The sequence below is a fragment of the Telmatherina bonti genome (genome assembly GCF_933228915.1).
Source record: "Telmatherina bonti genome assembly, chromosome: 2".
In the NCBI taxonomy this organism is placed as follows: domain Eukaryota; kingdom Metazoa; phylum Chordata; class Actinopteri; order Atheriniformes; family Telmatherinidae; genus Telmatherina; species Telmatherina bonti.
In genome coordinates this window covers 8,885,623-8,908,368 of record NC_136620.1, presented here as the reverse complement: position 1 = coordinate 8,908,368, position 22,746 = coordinate 8,885,623, and the positions used below count along the sequence as shown (strand labels likewise).

The window sequence follows — 22,746 nt, the reverse complement described above, 5'->3', positions numbered from 1 at the left end:
ATTGGTGACATCAGGTGGACATAATGAGCCATTACAACCTGTCATTGCTGTCAGGCACTATTTGAGCCACCTGCCGTCATGACGTAGTGTTTGCCGAAGGACCTCTCAGACGGCTGCACATCGTCGGCTTCCCGGGTTGCGGAGAAATCTTTGTCTTCATGAGATTAAATCCATCTGAAATCAGAATCATCTGAATAAATACGCTGGTAAATATGGTGTTTTACAATTCTGTCGCATGTTTGCAGTGAGATGCACGTGATATGCCGGGGGTTTATTACAGATATCTGATTAATACAATCAGAAAGTTGTGGAAGCGTCATTAAAAAGTGGCGCTTTGAATGAAAAAGCTTCTCATTTATTATCAAATAAACTTAAAGTAGGCCTGTTGTTGCGAGGTTATTGTTAAATAATTATGTAAAACTCTCCACAGTAACATATCTTAACCAGAAAGAAACTGGTAATGGTTAATGTTCATAATGTTATGCTAGCCTAGCCTAGCTAGTGGCTAGCGAATGCTAGCAATGCGCTGCAGTTTTAACTAGTTTTTAATTTAAATTAAACATTAATGTTAATTAAACATCTAGGCATGTAAACATTAATGGTAATTAAACATCTAGGCATGTAAACATTCATGGTAATTGAATATGTAGGCATGGAAACATTCATGTTAATTAAACATGTAGGCATGGAAACATTAATGCTAACTACATTATTTATTCATTCTTTGTTCATATTTAAAAGGAGTATTTGTTCCGTAAAGCACTAGCTTGCTGATATAGTTACCCTTTTGTAATGACCCTCCTAAACATCCACATTGTACTGAAGTTAATCATGTTATATTTCTAACATTTATCCATGACTAGAAAGTGCTTACAGCCTGTGTACTGTTTGTTTTCAACCCTTTTTGTCTAGTTCTGAGCCGGGCCAAGTTCTCTGTTGGCTGCCCCAGAAGAACATTGTGTGAAAACCATTAAAAGGGAGCCATGTTTCTCTACAACATCACTCTACAGCGTGCCACTGGCATCTCCCATGCCATCCATGGAAACTTCTCAGGTGAGCCATGCCATCATCATCCCTTTAAATTGTCCACCTTCCTGTTTGATTGGATCATAGTCATCTCAACCTGATGAATGAAAAACAGATTTTAGATTGTGCACACTCAGCTGATGTTTGTGGTTTTGCAGGAACCAAAATGCAAGAGATTGTCGTTTCCAGAGGAAAGATCCTGGAATTATTGCGGCCTGATGCCAACACAGGAAAGGTGCACACTCTTCTCACAGTGGAGGTGTTTGGCATTGTTAGATCTCTGATGGCCTTCAGACTCACAGGAGGAACTAAAGGTATGCAACCATGATTACATTGATTTTGATGTTTGCATCATTGTCTGTCGAGAGATTATGCATCAAAACCATACCTGTCTTGCTTGCGGTGAATTGAGTGTTGTTGCTTTTCATTAAAGACTCATTAGATTTTGCTGGAAATGGGCTTGTGGTATGAAGGTGTATAAAAGTGTCAATGTCTTACTGTTAATTTCTATTGTAATAGTTTATCATTTGGTCTTGCCGTGTGTTTTTCCATCTATGGATGCTAAATTGGATTTGCAGGAGGAGTTCTTGAATCTTTAATCTGGTACCTTCTGATTTATGAGCATTATTCATTAGCATAGTTATAACAAATAAACAAAGGAAAATTGGTTTATTTGTTCATTATTATTTGAAATAAGCTCTTTGGGTGCATTAATTGGAATTGTTGTTGCAAATGGAAACTCAAAGATAGCTGGTAGATTAGAGTAGTTGGACCACAGCGTAGCCTTTTCTTCACCTCATCCAGAAGATTTTCTCTCTGGTTAAGCTCTTAACTCTGTAATTGCAGATTACATTGTGGTGGGAAGTGACAGCGGTCGTATTGTCATCCTGGAGTATCATCCATCAAAAAACATGTTTGAAAAGATCCACCAGGAAACGTTTGGTAAGAGTGGCTGCCGGCGGATCGTCCCTGGACAGTATCTGGCTGTCGACCCTAAAGGCAGAGCCGTCATGATTGGTGAGATTTAATTTCATTTGTAGCTAACAGAGCCTGGTTTTCAGTCCCATTCTACTCTCTATTAATAAATGTTATTTGGATGTTTTATCTTCCACTTTAGGAGCAATAGAGAAACAGAAGCTGGTTTACATTCTGAACAGAGATGCAGCTGCCAGACTGACCATCTCCTCTCCTCTGGAAGCCCACAAGGCCAACACGCTGGTCTATCACGTGGTGGGAGTGGATGTTGGCTTTGAGAATCCAATGTTTGCCTGCTTGGAAATGGACTATGAGGTAAGGTGATGGACAACGAAGACCTTGGTTCATGCTCCTCAGACTTTTAGATTGAGTGTGTGAGGAAGCTGTAGCGTCGGATTTCCAATGAGAAGTCGGAACTCCTCTGATTCAGCCTAGAATGAGTGTGACTTTCCTCTCCAGGAAGCTGACAATGACCCAACAGGAGAAGCTGCTGCAAACACACAACAGACGCTGACGTTTTATGAGCTGGATCTTGGTTTGAATCACGTGGTCCGAAAGTACAGCGAGGCTTTGGAGGAGCACGGAAACTTCCTCATCACAGGTAAAGACACAGATGTTCAGTTTCTTCTCCAGTCTGCCTGTAAAGGGCTTTAGCTGAAAAGGGCATTTTGACAACTATTAGTCTGTCACAAGCTCTAACTAGTTGTTTGTGTCTGATTTTGGTAAAGATGAGAAGAAAACCTTTTCTTCAGGGTTTTATAACTAATGTTTTTGTCCTGTAAGCTGACTTGTTATCATGCTAAAACTTGCCTGGATCTGCAGGATTAACCTTTTCTTTGGCCACAAACATGTAAGCTGAGGTCAAAATCAGTCAGTGGATCGCCTGCGTGTCGTGGTCGCATGATGAAAGAACGCATTCAGATGTCGCTCGGGTCCTTTTTTTCAGTGTCTGGAAAGACGTCACTGCTGTTTTACAATTTAACTTTAGGCTCAAATGTATTGATATCAAATAGTGTTAATTTCAGCCTCTTTTCCCTCCATCTGAAATGACTTCAGTCATTTTCTTCACTTCACCTATTAAAGTTTTAAAGCTAAACTTTAGAACTTTATGTCACAAAAGCAAAGAAATTTACTTTTTGTGCCATTTTTAAAAAAAAGATCATTAAAAACAAGTTTTTAAAAAGGTTTTTTCAGGGAAAGTTTAACTCAAAGCTTTTATTCTTCTGTTCAAGTGAACACGACATGCTTCTGCACCTATAACAGGCTCCATCCCACGCTTCTTCCCCTCTTCAGCACGCTGCATTATGGGATATGTTTAGCAGCTGAAGACCATTGGGTCGCTTTTAATGCTCTGTTGTGATATAGTCGGCTTTCACTGCTGGATGACAGCTCACTGTAGTCTGCTGTGAAGTTACAAATCTTCTGCAGGCGTTGCCGGTAAATAATGCAAACTGTTGGAGGACTGAGGACGTCCATCAGCGTGGCGTAGAAGTGATGAGTGTGTCATGTCTCTTTGATGAAAAATGGAGAAAGATTCAGCCTCTCTGATCTCAACACAAACTCAGAAATGCTTCTGGTCAGCTTGACTGGAGACATGAAGGAAATGCTGCTTGATTCTCTGCTTTCACTGCCATTGTGGTTAAAAACGAAACACGCCTTGTGTATCCCTCCTCCGTCTAGTTCCTGGTGGTTCAGACGGGCCCAGCGGAGTTCTGATCTGTTCAGAAAATTACATCACTTACAAGAATTTTGGAGACCAGCCGGACATTCGCTGTCCCATTCCACGGCGCAGGGTGAGTCCCAACATAAAACATGCTTCGGCTTGATTCTGGCGTCCGCTACAAGCCGGATGGCGGTGTGGGACACGTGACTGGGAAGATTCATGCTGCCATTACCTGAATAGAAACTGAATAGAAAATATTTTTCCTGTTTCCTGTGGGAGATAGATGGCTGTAGAACCCCCTCACTCAACTTTTTGGTCTCTTTTTGTTGTTCTCCATATGAATGTTTTCCATTCTGCTTCCTGTGCGTCCGTTCCCACAGAATGACCTGGATGACCCCGAGCGCGGCATGATATTCGTCTGCTCAGCCACCCACAAGACCAAGTCCATGTTCTTCTTCCTGGCCCAGACGGAGCAGGGAGACATCTTCAAGGTCACGCTGGAAACGGATGAAGAAATGGTGAGTAGAGCCAGATTCTTCACGGGTCTTCAGAGCCAGCTGTGTGTTCCTCAGCAACGTGTTGTCTTGTAGGTCACAGAAATCCGGCTCAAGTACTTTGATACAATCCCTGTTGCCACGGCAATGTGTGTCCTGAAGACCGGTTTTCTGTTTGTGGCCTCGGAGTTTGGAAATCAGTAAGTTTTTTTTGCGTTAAGCATTCTGCTCCTTCACTTTAACTTTCCGTCTAAAGCTCGTGGTTTTACCTCCGTCTCCCTTAGTTACCTTTACCAAATCGCTCACTTGGGCGACGATGACGAAGAGCCAGAGTTCTCCTCGGCAATGCCGCTGGAAGAAGGAGACACCTTCTTCTTTCAGCCTCGGCCGCTCAAGAACCTGGTGCTGGTGGACGAGCAAGAGAACTTGTCCCCCATCATGTCCTGCCAGGTGAGAGTCTTTCACCGTGACGCAGATTTAATCAGAACGTCTTTGGTCTGGTTTAACCCGTTGTGTCTCCGTGTCCGCTCCTTAGATTGCTGATCTGGCAAATGAAGACACGCCTCAGCTTTACGCAGCTTGTGGACGAGGACCACGGTCTACTCTCAGGGTCCTCCGGCATGGACTGGAGGTAAACACACTTAAACTCAACCCACACACACCTTGCTGGCTGAAGAAATGATGAAACTTCATGTCTCTTCTCTGAGTTAAAGCTGAAGAGTCTCTTGTTCTGAATTCAGCATCAACACATTATTTTGACCACATCAACACAACTAAATGCACAGAGACGCTGCCATGTGATTGGCTGGTTAGTGCTTATGAGCAGGAGGGCGTGATAAAGTAATGAGTGAGTGAATATGCTCTTAAGCTCAGGATAACGTGCTGCTTTGAGGCTTTTCAGACTTGACAGATAAATATTCATGACTGGCTTCACTACACGTTGTGATGTAGATTTAACAAACAGCTCGCTACAGCTGAGAGTAATTACTGCTTCATTTAGATCACACAATCACCTTCCTGTCAAAGAGGATTTTTTTTTTTGTTTTATGGACAGTTTAATACTTCTGAAATCATCTTTTGTGTGTTTTCCGTTTCCTTCTCTCTCCGTCCCTGCCAGGTTTCAGAGATGGCCGTTTCTGAGCTGCCCGGTAACCCCAACGCTGTGTGGACGGTTCGCAGACACATCGAAGGTAAACCACTCCGCTGCTAATCACGCTGCACTGGTTTCCAGTCGCAGCGCGTCAAATTCAAAGCTTTGCTTCTGGTTTACAAAACTAAAACGGCTCCAGTCTACCTTCACTCCTTCATCCAGAGACACACTCTTTCATCCAGAGACACACTCTTTCATCCAGAGACACACTCTTTCATCCAGAGACACACTCTTTCATCCAGAGACACACTCTTTCATCCAGAGACACACTCTTTCATCCAGAGACACACTCTTTCATCCAGAGACACACTCTTTCATCCAGAGACACACTCTTTCATCCAGAGACACACTCTTTCATCCAGAGACACACTCTTTCATCCAGAGACACACTCTTTCATCCAGAGACACACTCTTTCATCCAGAGACACACTCTTTCATCCAGAGACACACTCTTTCATCCAGAGACACACTCTTTCATCCAGAGACACACTCTTTCATCCAGAGACACACTCTTTCATCCAGAGACACTCTTTCATCCAGAGACACACTCCTTTATCCAGAGACACACTCCTTTATCCAGAGACACACTCTTTCATCCAGAGACACACTCTTTCATCCAGAGACACACTCTTTCATCCAGAGACACACTCTTTCATCCAGAGACACACTCTTTCATCCAGAGACACACTCTTTCATCCAGAGACACACTCTTTCATCCAGAGACACACTCTTTCATCCAGAGACACACTCTTTCATCCAGAGACACACTCTTTCATCCAGAGACACACTCCTTCATCCAGAGACACACTCCTTCATCCAGAGACACACTCCTTCATCCAGAGACACACTCCTTCATCCAGAGACACACTCCTTCATCCAGAGACACACTCCTTCATCCAGAGACACACTCCTTCATCCAGAGACACACTCCTTCATCCAGAGACACACTCTTTCATCCAGAGACACACTCTTTCATCCAGAGACACACTCTTTCATCCAGAGACACACTCTTTCATCCAGAGACACACTCCTCCCCCCCCACAGTTACGCTCCACCAGGCGCCGAGCGTTACCACCACTGTGTGGGGCCAAATCCCGAGCCAGACTCTTCTCCTCTGTTACGGTGGTGGAACGACCTGCCAAAATGTTCAATCTTCAGAGTCCTTGTCTACTTTTAAGAGCAAGCTGAACACTCAGCACTTAGTTTAACTCAAGTCAGAGGACTTGGAGAACTTGGATCAGTTCTTTGCAACAAACATTGTGAGATTTATTCTTTCTGTGTTTTAGGGAAATGTTGCAGGAAAGGAACAAATAAAATCTCTGCCTGTAGCACTATCTGGCAACACCTGCGTCCAACTGGGCTCGCAGCAGTTGTCTAAGATGTCTTCTGCTGCTTGATTTCTTGCTTGTGTTGTTCTCACTCTATGTAAGTCGCTTTGGATAAAAGCATCTGCAGAATGACTGTAGAAGAGAAAACACGCAACATGTTTCAGCCACTGTTTCCCCCAAACGTACAACATATTTACACGAGGTAATCAGAAAGAGGCTCAATGGTTTACCTCCTAAATAATAAGCTAGTTTAGCGTTTAACATTTCTAAAATGGGTCAAACTAAACACTGAAGAGGAATCCAGAACACACCCTGGACCTCAGCTGTTGGCTCCATGCAGTATCTAAAAGTAGAACAACAGTAAAGCTGCTTGCTGGAAAATAACTTTTAACCTAAATCCTTTCTGTTGTTACAAAACTATAGAAATAATAAATATTTTAATTAACATCATTTTAAAGATCAATTTATTATTTATTATTAACTTCTATCATTTAATATGAGGCCATTCAGCTTCTACTGAAGTAGAAGTTTTATTTCTCCACCCTGATTTACTTCCACTGGCCTGGACAGTTATGTTGTAAATTTTCTGCAAATTTCCTCTGGCCTTTTTAAAAATGTATTTATTTATGTATTTTTTTGTTTTGATTTTTTTTTTTTCTTTTTATTTACATTTTTTTTTTTTTTTTTACTTTTACCATTATGTCTTTATTTTAATATTATGAATTTATTTCAGTATTTATATTGTTTTTATTTATTGATAATTTAGCATTATTTTATACACACACACGTATGTGTGTTTGTATTATTACTGTGCTAAATGTTTTACATATAATTGTAAATGAATTCAGGGAATTGGTTTCTCTTCTTCTGGCCTAAACCCTCCTGTGCAGCATCCTTCAGTCTTCTGACCATCATGCAGGTTTAAACGTACCCAAAACGCAGAAATCTGAATCACTCTTATTTTAGGATTCCAGTGACTGTGAAGTACGTGCACACCGCAGGTCTTTTGCCACTCAGTTACATGTTTAACTTGTTGTACCGTTGACCACCTGAGCATATCTCACCATCGCTCCGTTCTCTGCTGTCGTTTATCAGATGAGTTTGATGCCTACATCATCGTGTCTTTCGTCAACGCCACGTTGGTTCTGTCCATCGGAGAGACTGTTGAAGAAGTGACAGACTCTGGCTTTCTGGGAACGACGCCCACTCTCTCCTGTTCTTTGCTTGGTGAGGACGCTCTGGTGCAGGTGAGCAGGACTTACATGCAGCTTGAATTAGAAATTGATGAGAAAAAAAAGCCTCATGTGTTTACATACAAGTATTGCATCGTGTTTTCTCTGTTAGCAAGCAGGTTAGGGGTTCATTGTTACAGAAATAACAGGAAAAATGCTTCCAGAAGGTCTACTTTACTGGTTTTCTGCTCAATCCTGTCGTCGTCCTTACTGCAGATTTGTCCTGTTCTGTCCCGTCGTTCCTCGTCCAGGTTTACCCGGACGGTATCCGCCACATCCGAGCAGACAAGCGTGTGAACGAGTGGAAGACTCCTGGTAAGAAAACAATTGTACGCTGTGCTGTGAACCAGAGGCAAGTGGTCATCGCCCTGACAGGAGGAGAGCTGGTCTACTTTGAAATGGACCCGGTGAGAGCGTGTGTGTGTGTGTGTCTGTGTTTGTGTGTGTGTGTGTTGTATAAACACATTAACTACCTTACCTTAGTCATAAAATTGCAACAGGAGGTTGAACTGTTGATTAAGTGTAACTTTTGGGAGTTAAACGTTTTTTTTTTTTTAATTTTTATTTTACATTTTATAATGTCAGTGTGGAGAGAAAATGTAGTTTTTATTTTCGATGGTTGAACAGCGTTTCCCTGCTTTGTTTCCAGTCCGGCCAGTTGAACGAGTACACGGAGCGAAAGGAGATGTCTGCAGACGTTGTCTGCATGAGCCTGGCCAACGTCCCACCTGGTGAGCAACGCTCTCGCTTCCTGGCTGTCGGGCTGGTTGACAACACGGTCCGGATCATCTCCCTGGACCCTTCGGTACGAGCAGAAACACCTTGAATCCTGAATCTCAGTAAAAAATCTCTCATTTCTCTCATATCAAATAAATAAACATCTCTCTTTACGGTTGGTTGATAAAGGAATAGATGCCGTCTAACCTTTTCCTCACGATCCTCCGTGATGCAAACTCGATAAAGCACCTCATCCTGCAGCCAAATGGCTGCAGTGTACACATTATCTGGACATCTGGGTAACATCATGAACCGGTTTGAAACAGTACATGAATGTTTCATGTCTGGAGAAGATGCTTGGCATGATTTCCCCCCCCAGACAAAACAAAGCTTTGTGCCTTCTCAGGCCAGGAGCTGTTTATGTGCTTAAGCATCAGCTGCAGCCCTCCCTGAGGAAAGGTTTGAAGCAACATGAGGCCTCCTGCACAGGCTTGTTTCCTCATCCCACATCCACCTGCTCCCAGTGGATTCCTGACCATTTCCACCTGCTGCTCCACTCCCTTACTCTGGAGCCTTCCTCTGTCTTCTGCTCCAAGCTTTGCACATCAGCCAGCGGAGACTATCCAGATGTGAACCTCACCGAGCTTCATGTTTGTTTGGTGTTTGTTGTCTTTATCGCCATGGAGACACAGAGTCTCATTCAGCCTGTAAACCTCACTTAATAGATGTGTAAACACCAGAAAGGTTTCTTTCAGGTCATAATGAATCCAAAAAGCACCTTTCTTCTTCCTCTATCTATCTGTAAGCTGATGTGTGAAGAGATCGCTGTAACCCTGGAAACGTCTGTCGTATTCAGGACTGTCTGCAGCCGCTGAGCATGCAGGCCCTTCCCGCCCAGCCAGAGAGTCTGTGCATCGTGGAGATGGGGGGGGTTGAGAAACAGGATGAACTCGGAGACAAGGGGTCCATCGGCTTCCTCTACCTCAACATCGGGCTGCAGGTGATGTTTCTCATTCAGGATTATTTGTTTTAAATTCTCCCCTGTTCTGGCATGAAGATGGCACAATTACCTGCAGCCAGAAGTTCATCAATGTGTGTTTTCGTGGTCTCTTCCAGAACGGTGTGCTGCTGAGGACGGTCTTAGACCCGGTGACCGGCGACCTGTCCGACACCAGAACACGCTACTTGGGGTCCCGTCCGGTCAAACTGTTCAGAGTCAGGATGCAGGGACAGGAAGCGGTAAGGGACATTTCTTTTTGAGAAATAAACATGGACAAAAAGACAAAATAGAAACATAGTTAACTTTTTCATTATCTCTTTCTAAAGTTATATTTTTTTATCTGTGAGGATTAAAAGATTTTATTCAGTCAAGGATGAAAAATGGAAATAAAGAAACAAAGCTGGATGGACCGTCTGGAATTAAATCTGCTTTCTTCTACAAACATCAAAACAATAGAAATATCTAAATGAAAAAGGCAAAGTTGATCATGTTTTACCGGCCAAACTTTCTGTCTGAAAAGAGGAGGAAGAGTGACCCACATGTTTCTCCCAGTTTCTCTGCTGGTTTCCTTATATTGGCTATTATGAATTGGGTTTCATTATGTTTTGGGGTTTTTTTTTTTCTGTCTGTAAAGCATCTTGAGATGGCATTGCCGTGATTTGATGCTACATGAATAAATTTGAATTCAGTTGAATTGCTGGAATGGCCTCCTCCTCTTCCTCCTCTCTGGCTGTGAGGAGTGAAATGCAGCACTAATCTGATGTAAATGTATTGGAAGCTGAGTTGAAGCATTTCTCATGAAGAGGACGTGTCTGGGTAAAAAAAGAACGTTTGGACCGTGGTTTAAATGTGATGTCAGAAGTTATGGTGTGTTCAGACCAAACGCGTCAAGAGCGTCAGGTTTACATGTAAAGTCTATGTGGAGGCGCGTCAAGGAGGCGCCAAGCTTTCTCGCGGCACGTTTTCAGCATTTGCCATGGTGGCGTGATGCGCGCCACGCGCCAAAAATTATAAAGTTTTATAAGCTTGACGTGCCTCAAACACTAGAGATGGAAAATCTGAACTTTGGCCACTTGATGCAGGGCGTCAATCAATCAGAGCGATCAGCTCGCAGCTCCTGGAGAACGCCTACGATTTATCTGGTGAACCCAGACACGGGGCTGAGACGCCCTACGACAGTGTTCCTCATCGCATGCGGCTCTCATCGCAGTCGCTGGCTTTCTGAAAATGCATCTAAACAAGTCATAATGATCCTCAACGGTGCAGTTCTCTCTACAAACGAGCTGCAGGCTGCTTGCAGAAACACTGCTGTCCTAACAGCCCTAACTGACCCTGTCAGAGTTGCCAGTTCTGGCTGATTGAAATAGAAACACCCACATTCCCCAAAAAAAAAAAAAAAAAAAAAAAAAAAAAAGAAACACCCACATTCTGGAGGCGTTATTGTATTTTCACCACATACTGTTGCATGAGAATGCTGTTACTCCATGCAATATTTAGGATAACCATTCCTTGCTAAAAAGCTGAATGTTACTGATTTGGCAACGTAGCATGGGAACGCTTTGTTTGGAGAGGTGGCGCCTCTTTGCTGAATGCGGCTCTTGTTGTAGGGCAGTGACCACCATCATTCAGACTGACCGGAAGGAAAGCTCCGCCTTTCCTCCCTCTCTTTCCCGCCGCGTTCGCCGCTCGCTCCCAACAAGCGGCAAATGTGTCAGGAGTGTCTTGGGTGTTGGACACAAAAGTGACATTTTAGTGACCAGCGGCGAGCGTTCAGTTTGGTGTGAACACACCGTTATGCCTGGAGCGAGCGGATTTGTGAAACTGGAACCTGGATCAGGCGCCAAAATGAATCCCACGCCTCCTCATTTGCCAATTCCAACATTTAATTGTGATTTTGATTTAAAAGCGATTAATCACCCTCTTTGTTGCTGTGAGATCAGGCAGATAACCACTGTGTGTGTGTGTGTGTGTGTGTGTGTGTTCATGCTGGATGTGTCTGCAGCCGTTTAGCGCGAGTCTCCCGGTTCTGCAAAGCACTCGCTGTCTGTGAGGAGGACGTCCGTGGCAATGACTTTCCATCACACAGCTGTAACACGTCTTTTCCGCCTGTTGACAGGTGCTGGCCATGTCCAGTCGCTCCTGGCTCAGCTACTCGTACCAGTCCCGCTTCCACCTCACCCCCCTCTCGTATGAGACCCTGGAGTACGCCTCTGGCTTCGCCTCTGAGCAGTGCCCTGAGGGCATCGTCGCCATCTCCACCAACACGCTGAGGTAAAACATGAAACCTGTCTCAGGACAGAAGCTGTCAGACTGAAGTCCATTAACCTCTCTGTTCAACCTCCTTCCTGTCACGTTCTGATTGGCAGGATTTTGGCTTTGGAGAAACTTGGAGCGGTCTTCAACCAGGTGGCCTTCCCTCTGCAGTACACTCCCAGGAAATTTGTAATCCACCCGGAGACCAACAACCTCATCCTGATCGAGACCGACCACAACGCCTACACAGAGGCCACCAAAGCTCAGCGGAAGCAGCAGATGGCTGAGGTAAGGAGTGGCCTCCATGTCAAATGATGAGTGGATTTAAAGTTATAAACCACCTCAGGTCTGACTGACAGGTTTATAAACTAAATCTGGAGGACCAAAGTGACTGGGTGCAGATTTTGACTTATCTACTGGCTTTAGGCTGTCAGCTAGCGCTATGCGAGCTTACAGACAGACGTTTCTGTTGCTAACAGAGACGACGTTAACTTCAGTGACAAATAATCCTTGTTAGACACATTTACAGTCGTCCTCATATGTATTCATACCCTCCCATTAAAGGAGGAGTTCCTGTTAAAAGGGAGTTTTTCCTTCCCACTGTCGCCAGTGTGCTTGCTCAGGATGGGAGATTGAGTTGGACGTCCAACTCAATCTGTTGGCTTTCCTTATATAGGCTGTTATGAATTTGCTTTAATTTTTTCCCTTTCATGTTTTTTTCTCTGTAAAGCGTCTGGAGATGGCATGGCTGTGATTTGACACTATATAAATAAAGTTGAATTGAATTGAGAAAAACAGCTGCCTGGGAAATGAGCTGGAACTGACAAAAGTAATAATAAATGACAAATTTGATGAAAATCATGAAATAATATTCTAATTTTGGTTCAATAGAAAGATTTCTTAAAAACTAAATAAATATACATTTGTCATGAACTAATATTTGTTTAAAAAATCCTTTAATGTTTCCGCTCCAGTCGGGTGTTTTCTGTTCCTCTCAGTCAGACTTCTGCACCTGTTGACAGGTATTTTGTCCCACTGTTCAACAGAAAAGTCTCTAATTTGTCCAGGACACATTTGTTTTTGTTTTTTCTTTAACTCAAATAATTTAGCACTTTTTTTAGTCATTATTCCTTATTTCAGTCTCCAGTAATCTGAGTAATTGTAATAAATTCAGCCTTTTCTTTAATAAAAGGGGACGAATACATCTGAGGACGACTGGAATGAAATTCATTGTGGACACAATGCCGCTGTCCTCCCAGCTTGTCTGCTGGGACAAATATGTGTGTATATTAGGGCCCGACCGATATGGGTTTTTTTATAACGATATAAAGACTTGAAAGCAGGCCGATAGCCGACATAATGGCCGACAAATCCATCTACCAGAAAAAAATTCAAAGTATTCAGAAGTTGTGTAAATGGCACGCAGCCACCAACTTTCACACATGTTCACGAGGCTAAACACTAGCAGCCGCTTTCCTTGCTGCAGCGCGGCCACGAGGCACGCAATGACAAGTTTGTAGAGGGAAAACACAACTGTGTTTGTTTAACATTTCAACTTACCAGTGACAAATATAAAATGCTGGTGAGCAGACTTCACTTTACTTGGCTCAGCTGCTATCTGTTTCACCGTCCGGTTTGCTCTGTCTCGGCTTCTACGGTAGGCAGCCATGAGCAAGGATGACCCCGCCCCCGCTACTTATCCAGCAGACATGGGCGCCATCTGCTGGATAAGTAGCCCAGTTGCATTTTAACTTGGCAGTCTCAGAAACAAACATGACAAAAATAAATCAATAAAAAAATCGGCAATTTTTTTTTACCGATAGCCGATATCACCCTGGACCCCCATATATCGGTCGGGCCCTAGTGTATATACATAGAAAGAAATAAATAAATGCTCTGGCTGGTGTGGTACCTACACCGGGTGGTACCTTAGAGGGCGCTTAGGATAAGTCTTTTGTATACTTCGTTTTAAGCTGATCTGGAGCCAAACGAAGTGTGGTTATGAAGGGTGGACTCGAAGGAGCCTTTGAATTGAGACAGGACTTGGCGCGCCACATGCACTTGGAAGTGTGCAGAACCTGAACTGAGAAACAGCCTTAGTATCAGTGTGCCGCCCTATATACTACAGACAGGCAGTAACAACTTAAAATAAGTTAGCACGACATTAGCAAAGAAAACGTAAATGAAAAACACTCGTCATCACACTGAAACTGGGAACATGTTGCGTCTTTTTCATTTCACAAGGTCGTTGTGAATCTACCTGTCAGCAAGCTCCGCCCACCTGTAATGTTGCCTGACTGCAGCGGTGAGGAGTGTGGGTCGAGTCAGCGCTCCATCTAGTGGACAAAAGCTGCAAAAACATCATTCTACACGACTCAACGCTCAGCAGCATTTACTATTTTACTAAAAATAAAGAATAAATCGGCGTTTAATCTGCAAAACTCTGGTTGATTGTAATTATCTTAAGAGTGAGCTGATTTACCTGGTTCCGATAAACCAATGGGGCCCTGGCCTGCATGCTGGCTGTGGTTAAAAGGGTAAAACTTTTACATTAAAAAGACAGGCAGACCAAAAATAAAGTCTTAGAGTGTAAAGGGTTAATATGTCCCATAGTTCTTACATGTTTTATTTATAGATCTTTACATAAAAGAAAAAATGTCTTTAAATTGCTGTTAATGTCACTTAACAGCAGCCGTTGCTTTTTTTCCCTGTTCACTTTTCTCTCGTTCTCACTATTTAGTAAAGCAGTTGTATTTCTCATCACGTTACCAAATCAATCAATGAAATGATTTACATTAAAACATTTAAAGTTTTACAGGCTGTCTTTTAATTTCACCTGATCACAGATGTTATCAAATGGAAAAAAACTAGATGTTCAAGCCTCGTTCACAAAAGTTTCCACCAAGTTCTCCTTCTCACGGATGCTTGTTGCACGTCTCTGCAGGAGATGGTGGAAGCCGCTGGCGAGGACGAGCGAGAGCTGGCTGCCGAGATGGCGGCTGCATTCCTCAACGAGAATCTCCCCGAAGCCATCTTCGGCGCCCCTAAAGCCGGAGCTGGGCAGTGGGCTTCTCTGGTCCGACTGGTCAACCCCATCCAGGGCTCAACGCTTGACCAGGTGCAGCTGGAGCAGAACGAAGCTGCCTTCAGGTGAGCTGGGAAAACGCAGCAGAAGCATGGGAACAATGTGGTCGTGTTGGATACGGTGGTGACGTAGAGGGTCGTCATGTAGGAAGAAGGAGCCTGCTGTTTGTTTCAGCGATGAGACATTTAGAGACGCATCTGAAACTCATGTATATGTTCCAGAAACATCTGTAGTTGTGTCCGTAGCTGCTGTTTTTCTTTATTGTTCATATCTTTATCTTGTAATTGAAACCATTTTGACCAGTAGATGTATTGAAACTCATTAATAGAGATTCCAGTAAACTTATAGGAAACGTTTCAGTGGAGAGTGTGTTTCCGTATATAAATCAGATTTCCACATTTCTGCTGGAATAGCCATCATCTAAGTGAAAACAGTGGTCGCTTTTAGAAGTCCTGTTTGCATCTGTAGATGCTTAAGACCATTTGTGCTCCTTGTTGCTTTTATGTAAAGTTAGAAATCAGTTTAAGCTTTAATAAAAAGGCTGAACTTCAGTCTGGAAGCGCTTCAGGCCGCAGACGGGAACGCTGCTTCCAAGTGTCAGGCGTAGTTCACCTGGACATCCAGCAGAGGGCGCTTCGCCATCAGTTTACGATGCACATCAACCTCTGGGTTGAGAAATAAGCAAACAAGTTTGGTGATGAATGTCGTCATGAAAGGAATCCTGAAGATTTACAACATCAAAGCATTTTGTAAATGATATTTTAGATTTAAAACCAGACAATTACAGAACCAAGGTGGGACATTTGGTGGTTGTTCAGGTGTGTGAAGGACAACTAAACTGAGGATTTAACCTGCTGGCTTGGCATGCAAGTTAGATATGGTTGAGAAATGTGTCCAGTTGAGTGAATTTAAAGTGCAAACCAGTGAGTGTGTTAAATGTTACTGTATTTCAGAGCAAAACCAACCACACAGCGAGACACACTGTCAGTCAAACTGCAGGTTTCCATCGTGGCTCTGAAAGGATTAAACGTTACGGGTTGGAATTGTTTACTGTGGCTGAGTAGAACCTGCTTTTGAGTCTCTCTATTCTGATTGGCTCGTTTCCACGAGAGAAAAGACATGATGAGCCCAATAAATCTGTTGCAAAGTCACTTTGTTGTTTTTACCTCCGCCAAGGTGGAGGTGTGTGTGTGTGTGTGTGTCTCTGCAACGTAACTCTAAAAGCTGCAGATGTGTTTTGATGAGACTTTCAGGGAATCTCAGAAACACATTCAGGAGGAAGTGATGATATGTTGGGAGCAATCTGGATCATGGTCTCTCAGAAGCTCTAATGTGAAGATTAACCCGAACGTGAAAATTTTGCCTCCAATCGCGAGGTCTGGACCCTCAAAGTGCGTCTAGTTACGGCCATTTGAACAACACGGCGCAGCATTGTCGTCGTTTCTATGGAGACATGGTCTGAAATGTGCCGCATCATCACTGCTTTTTCTGCCAAGATGAACACATCTTTGTTTTTTATTATTAATCTCTAATTTATCAGTAAATTTTAAGTAGGAGTGAAGCTGGGTATCCGTGGCAACCTGCAACCCGCCTCTCGTCTTAGTTACTAACATAACAAATAATTTCTCCTTCCACCGGTCTGCAGGCCTCTTTCAGCCTTAAATACGTTTCGTTCTGCTAATGTAATGAGATTATGTTGTAGCTTTAACTTTCCAGAACATTATTTCTATGTAATTATTGTTTCTTTAACATCTCACATCTCCTTCCATTTAATCTGCTTGAAATCTTTCAGCGTTGCAGCGTGTCGTTTCACCAACACGGGAGACGACTGGTATGTCCTGGTGGGTGTCGCCAGAGACATGATTCTCAACCCCAGATCAGTGGGAGGCGGCTTTATCTACACCTATCGGCTTACTGGCGGAGGGGAGAAGCTCGAGTTTGTCCACAAGGTGCTTTTTCGTCACTTTTTTTACCCTTTCTTCCCCTAGCTCCATCATTTTGCCGTTCCTTTGTCCGTCTGCGTGTCAGAACAAATGTGCAGCGTTGTGACAAAACTACTTTTATTCTGCTGACTGTCATCTGAGATCAGGCAGAGATGTCTGCGACCCCTTTAAGGCTTTCAAAGTCGGCAGACATGGGGCCAATTCTGCTCCATGTTGCTCTTTGGGCATTTCCACAGACACTCAAGCAGGGTGGAGACCCTCCCGGGTGAATCAGCCCACATGGGTTTGTTACCTGATGTGGGATAACTGGAGAAACGAGTGATGAGTCACTGTTCTGCCATCGGCATCAGCCATGTCTTCTCACACAGCCCAGGGATTTCCCAACCACGTAACCAGCTTGTTACAAAATGTTGGTATTTTACTGGTAATAGCCCAGCATGCTGTACAACATTCCCACTGACATGACATGACATGCAGGAGTACACACACACATACGGATGATCTTTGGCCTGAATATATGAAGTACTACGGATTGAAAATTCAAATTTAAGGATTTTTTTTGCTTCACAATATTAAAAATAATTTTTTATGTTTAAAAAAAAAAAAAATCAGAAGCATTTTTTCAAATAAATAAGAATTATCCATTATAAAATTTTAGTCATTTTTATTGTTTTTATTGCTCTTTTAACTTGTCTTCTTGGATATTATAGCAGCAGAATGATGGTCTGGTTACTGGGTGGTTTTTTCCTCATTGAAATCATGAAAAATGACGAGCAAAAAAAAAAAAAATTTATACATTTTTTTTGTTTTTGTTTTTCGCCATTTGAATCAAATCAGCACCCAAAAAAATCAGAATCGAATCGGGACAAAAGCATCTCGTCACAGCCTGTGAAGCACTGTGGGAAAGTGTATGTAGTTGGACTGTTTTACTATGTTGTCATGGTTTCTGTTATCCTAGAAAATGATTTTTAGATAAAGTTCTCAGCTTTTCTCAGCAATGTTTAATTCGTGTTGAATGAGAGAAGAAAAATAAGCTGTTTTTCCAAAATCCTTGTAGTTGAGATAAAATCAGAGGTGAAACGTTGGTAGATAACCAGCCTAATCAGAGCAAGCATGTCTGTGTGGATGATTATGTTTGAAACTCTAGCAGTCACTTTAAATCCTTTTTTAGAGTTTTTAACGTTTTAAAAAAAGCAAAGAAGAAGATTGTCTTTCTGAAAGGTCAGAAGTCTAAAAGCTTTCCATCAGGTCTGGAAGAGTGTGTCCTCACCACACACACCTAGAGGAGCATTACCGCCCTTTTACTGCAGACATACCATCCTGTCTGGTTAAAACACTTTTCTTGTCTGGCTGTGCTGGGATTAACCTGAAATATGCACAAATGAAAGGCATGAACCAGAAGCCTGTTTTTATCAGACATTCAGCTTCTCACTTTTTCTCACAGCTGTGTGTCGAGTCGTGCAAGACTTCCTCTGAAATGCTTCAGTTTGCCAGAATGTAAAATATGACACATGCTCGTGCTTGCAGTTTATTTGATATCAGGCAGGTGGAAGCGTATGTTGCAGCGGATCAGCGGGAGCTTGTACTAAGCAACCAGCGTTGCAACAGGGCGACGTTCGGTGGAGGAAATGTACAGAACTGCTGCAAAACGGCAAAATAAAATAAAGTGATATTGCTCTACAGCTGTGAACTGTTGCAGGAGGTGTTTTTCCATTCCACCTAGAACTGTGCAAAAACTAAATATCGCAATAAAAAAAACTTGAATGGAAACACCTACTGACTAAAAAAAAAATAGTCTTAAATATCGCTGCGAAGTTTTTACGCTCTCATAAGGGGTTTTTTCCAGATGTTTACATATAGAAATACACTACTCACAAAAAGTTAGGGATATTTGGCTTTCAGGTGAAATTTATGGAAAATGCAATATGTTCATGCTACAGTGATATAATATCATAAAAGTAAGACATTTAAGTAGAAGGATGCACTACTGATTTCCTCATCTCAAAAAATTCATTCAACACAAAAGGTAACAATGGTAGTTACACCACAACAAAGAATGTGAACGTCTCAATATCTCGTCATGTGCCCTTGAGCATCAATTACAGCTTGACAACGACGTCTCATGCTGTTCACAAGGCAACTTATTGCCTGCTGAGGCATGGCATCCCACTCTTCTTGAAGGGCAGCCCTCAGGACATTGAGGTTCTGGGCTGCAGGGTCTCGAGCCTCTACACGACGGCTCAGCTGATCCCACAGGTTTTCAATGGGATTCAGGTCTGGAGAGAGTGCAGGCCATTCCATTTGAGGTACACCAGTCTCCAACAGCCGTTCCCTGATGATGCTGCCTCGATGAGCAGGAGCATTGTCGTCCATGAAGATGAAATTAGGCCTGTGCTGTTCATGTAGGGGCACAATCACTGGATTAATGATGTTATTCAGGTAGTATGGGCTTGTCACTGTACCATTCACAAAGTGTAGGGCAGTTCTGTACCAAGTGGACTCCCCTGCCCACACTGTAACACCGCCACCACCAAAAGCTGGCCTGGTGACAACAGTGGCTGATGCATAGCGCTCTCCCTGACGTCTCCAACATGGTTGCCGGCCATCATTTCTGCTCAGTGTGAATCGACTTTCATCAGAGAACAGCACTGAGGCCCACTGGTTCCTCGTCCAGCGTAAATGCTCCCTGGCCCATGCAAGACGATGATGCCTGTGCCTGGTGGTGTGGTCCGGTACCCGTGCAGGTCGTCTAGCACGCAGACCACGCTGATGGAAACGGTTTCCAATGGTCTGACGTGACACTTGGGTGCCTCTCACCTCTCTTAAACGTGCCTGGAGTTGAGTGGCATTCATCATCCGGTTTCTCAGGGCAGTGTTCACAATGTAGCGGTCATCAGCACGGGATGTGGCCAAAGGACGTCCACTTCTAGGCCTTTCTGTGACTCTTCCAGTCTCTCCATATCTCTGTTGCAACCTGCTGATGACACTCTGTGACACTCCAAGCTCAGTGGCCACTTCTGTCTGAGAACGTCCTGTTTGAAGCATGGCAATGGCAAGGGACTGTTGTTCCATTGTTAGGTGTCGTCTTGGTCTCATGATGTCAAAATGTGAACAGCATGACGAGGACAACTGTTTAAACACCAGCTCTAATTGAACCAGGACATTTATTGGTCAATTCAAGGATCACACACCTGCCGTGATTTTTGCCGTTAAGCTCCTTGTTAGAGAACAGCAACTTGTGCAAAATTTATTGAAACATTTAACAGTTGGACATGTGCATTTAAAAGCTTAGAGAAGATCACATTAAGTTCACCTGTACAGGTTTGAATGCATTTTAGGCTTGTTGTGAAATTTCACCCAAAAGCTGAATATCCCTAACTTTTTGTGAGTAGTGCATATTGCAAAAGTGTAATGGAAACACTTTGTTCGCATTTACGTGAGACATGGGGGGTCATGTGACCAGTTCATTTCCAGTAAAGATGGCGCAGTGTGGAACAAACTACAAATTACAGAGTTATAAAAAAGAAGAAAAAATGATGAAGAAAAGCTTAAAAAAGCGGTAGCAAGTAGAAAACCTGCAAAATAACGCTACGACCTTGCATGAGCCGCAAAAGTCTCGTTACTCATGAGATTTTACGAGACTTGAGGCTAATGCGCGAAATACTGTTCAAATTGTAATTGTAGCTTGTCGAGACTTGCAGATATTGCTTTAATGTTGCAGAAAAATGTCATGGAAACGCAGCTAAATGTGAGAATAAATGTCCCCTTTCAGCTGCTTCAGGTCTTTGAGACTTCACAAACCATTTTTTGATTCTTTTTGTTGTCCACAAACCAACTCATCTCTCCCTGAACCACCTCTCTTCCAGACCCCAGTGGAGGACGTGCCGCTGGCTATTGCTCCCTTCCAGGGACGAGTCCTAGTTGGTGTCGGGAAGCTGCTGAGAATCTATGACTTGGGCAAAAAGAAGCTGCTCCGCAAGTGTGAGAACAAGGTGAGACGAGGACCGTAGGTCCTCCTTTACTGAAACTCCAGGTCTAAAAGAGGCTTGGCACCACGAATCAGCCATCTAATCTGCTTTCAGTCTGTTCCCGCCATGTTTCGTAAAGGGCTGATTAAACTGGACTTGAGGATTTTGCGTCGTTTCGTCCAGTTTGTGTCTTTAACCTGCTGTTTTCATCAGCTGCTCCTCAAACAGGAAAACATAGCAGGATCTCTGGAAAATGGAGTTTTAATGTCTTTAACATAACTCCGACTTGATCCCAGTGAGAAGTTACTCTACACCTCGCCCACAACCAGTTGATTTGTCAGGCAAAAGTCGGTTATTTCCTCTGTCGTCTCAGCAAACCTTTTATATGCAACTTCACAGCAGCTGGAAATGACCACAAATCTCCTTTACAGCCGGAAACGTTCACATAAGCTGATCAGTTATTCCAGCAGGTGCCTTTGTTCCCATTATGCCCAACACCTAATTTCCCTCATCCTGATGATGATGATGATGATGATGATGATGATGCTTCATAGATATTATATAATTACTGACTTGAGAAAGAAACTTTGAAACATTCCTCCAAATCCAAAGATGTTTGTTGCTTTTATCTGTTGGGTTTAATTTGCATTAATCCTAAACGCTTTAGTTTTTCCTCTTTCAGTTTTAATGGACTCATGCAGAAGGTGTTTGTAGCGTTGTGTTGTCAGCTGAGTGGCAGCAGCCGGATGTGATCGTATGCCAGCTAAATTTGATGAATCTGTTGTGGGTTTGTACGTATTTTTACAGTTACAGCGTTGTAAGCAAACAACTGGTGGTAAAAACATGTGAAGGAGCCTGAACATTGATCAGATGTGTGTGTGGGTAAAAGGCTTTGCAGGTGGTTTGGAAGGTGGAAGTTGCCTGCAGCGTGTTTAAGAAGCCTTCACAAAATTCAGTTTTTATTTCTGTCAGAAAGATGCGTTTTGTTGACTTTGGAATTAGGAGGGTATGCGTGCTGCATGTGGACGACCGCTGGCAGATCTTTCCAGCCGCGTGTGCGTGTGTTTTACATGTTAAATCTGCTGCACATCTGCATCATGTCGTATTTCTCCTTAATAATCTTCCAACTATGTACTTTGTGTTTTCCTCCTCGCAGCACATTCCCACCCTGGTGACTGGCATCCACACCATCGGCCAGCGTGTGATCGTGTCCGACGTTCAGGAGAGTCTGTTTTGGGTTCGTTACCGACGTAATGAGAACCAGCTCATCATCTTCGCCGATGACACGTATCCCCGCTGGGTGACGACGGCCTGTCTGCTGGACTACGACACCATGGCTTCTGCTGACAAGTTCGGCAACATCAGCATCGTAAGTGCGGGGTGAAGAGTGTTTGCTTTGTGTGTGAACAAGTGTTTAATCAGCTCCGACCAAAACGTTAAACAAATCCCCTCGTTAGAGCTCTTAAATACTGAGTGTAAGTCAAACGTTTGTTTTCCCAGGTGCGTCTGCCACCTAACACCAGTGATGATGTGGATGAGGACCCCACGGGGAACAAAGCACTGTGGGACAGAGGTCTTCTCAACGGAGCGTCACAGAAGGTAAAAGCAGCGTCCGTCCGTCCGTCCTGTCAGAAGGCTCCTTTTCCAACGTCTCACTCTGACATGGAGTTTAAGTTTTTAAGTCTGTTTTGAGTTTTTAATTCTTGATCCATTTTGATACCTGGAGGAGGCGAGAAACCGAAACGTAACTGTAGATTCCACGCTGCTCGGGTATTTCACACAGCGTACGCGCCGGGGAATGCGTGGAAACGAGTGTCTGAACTAGAGCTCTGCAGAGGAAGTCAGACTCAACATGGATTGTTTAAGTTCAGCTCTGGCAGGTTGAACTTTTATCTTTAAAGGGGAAAAAGAT

General features: G+C 43.4%; 1 protein-coding gene across 1 annotated transcript in view; it reads left to right on the top strand.

Moving 5' to 3' along the window:
• Positions 1–94: 94 nt before the first annotated feature.
• Positions 95–22,746, top strand: part of sf3b3 (splicing factor 3b, subunit 3) — a 34,297-nt gene continuing 11,645 nt past the window's right edge. The window contains exons 1-24 of the mRNA XM_079248556.1: positions 95–206; positions 913–1,053; positions 1,185–1,340; positions 1,873–2,043; positions 2,144–2,316; positions 2,461–2,602; positions 3,682–3,794; positions 4,045–4,182; positions 4,255–4,358; positions 4,443–4,608; positions 4,694–4,789; positions 5,276–5,348; positions 7,732–7,883; positions 8,120–8,275; positions 8,518–8,673; positions 9,442–9,585; positions 9,702–9,824; positions 11,702–11,856; positions 11,952–12,126; positions 14,783–14,988; positions 16,716–16,872; positions 20,733–20,858; positions 21,991–22,203; positions 22,335–22,433. Of these exons, the coding sequence (XP_079104682.1) occupies positions 984–1,053; positions 1,185–1,340; positions 1,873–2,043; positions 2,144–2,316; positions 2,461–2,602; positions 3,682–3,794; positions 4,045–4,182; positions 4,255–4,358; positions 4,443–4,608; positions 4,694–4,789; positions 5,276–5,348; positions 7,732–7,883; positions 8,120–8,275; positions 8,518–8,673; positions 9,442–9,585; positions 9,702–9,824; positions 11,702–11,856; positions 11,952–12,126; positions 14,783–14,988; positions 16,716–16,872; positions 20,733–20,858; positions 21,991–22,203; positions 22,335–22,433 (3,264 nt within the window). The 5' untranslated portion in view covers positions 95–206; positions 913–983. The remainder of the gene's footprint in view (positions 207–912; positions 1,054–1,184; positions 1,341–1,872; positions 2,044–2,143; positions 2,317–2,460; positions 2,603–3,681; positions 3,795–4,044; positions 4,183–4,254; positions 4,359–4,442; positions 4,609–4,693; positions 4,790–5,275; positions 5,349–7,731; positions 7,884–8,119; positions 8,276–8,517; positions 8,674–9,441; positions 9,586–9,701; positions 9,825–11,701; positions 11,857–11,951; positions 12,127–14,782; positions 14,989–16,715; positions 16,873–20,732; positions 20,859–21,990; positions 22,204–22,334; positions 22,434–22,746) is intronic.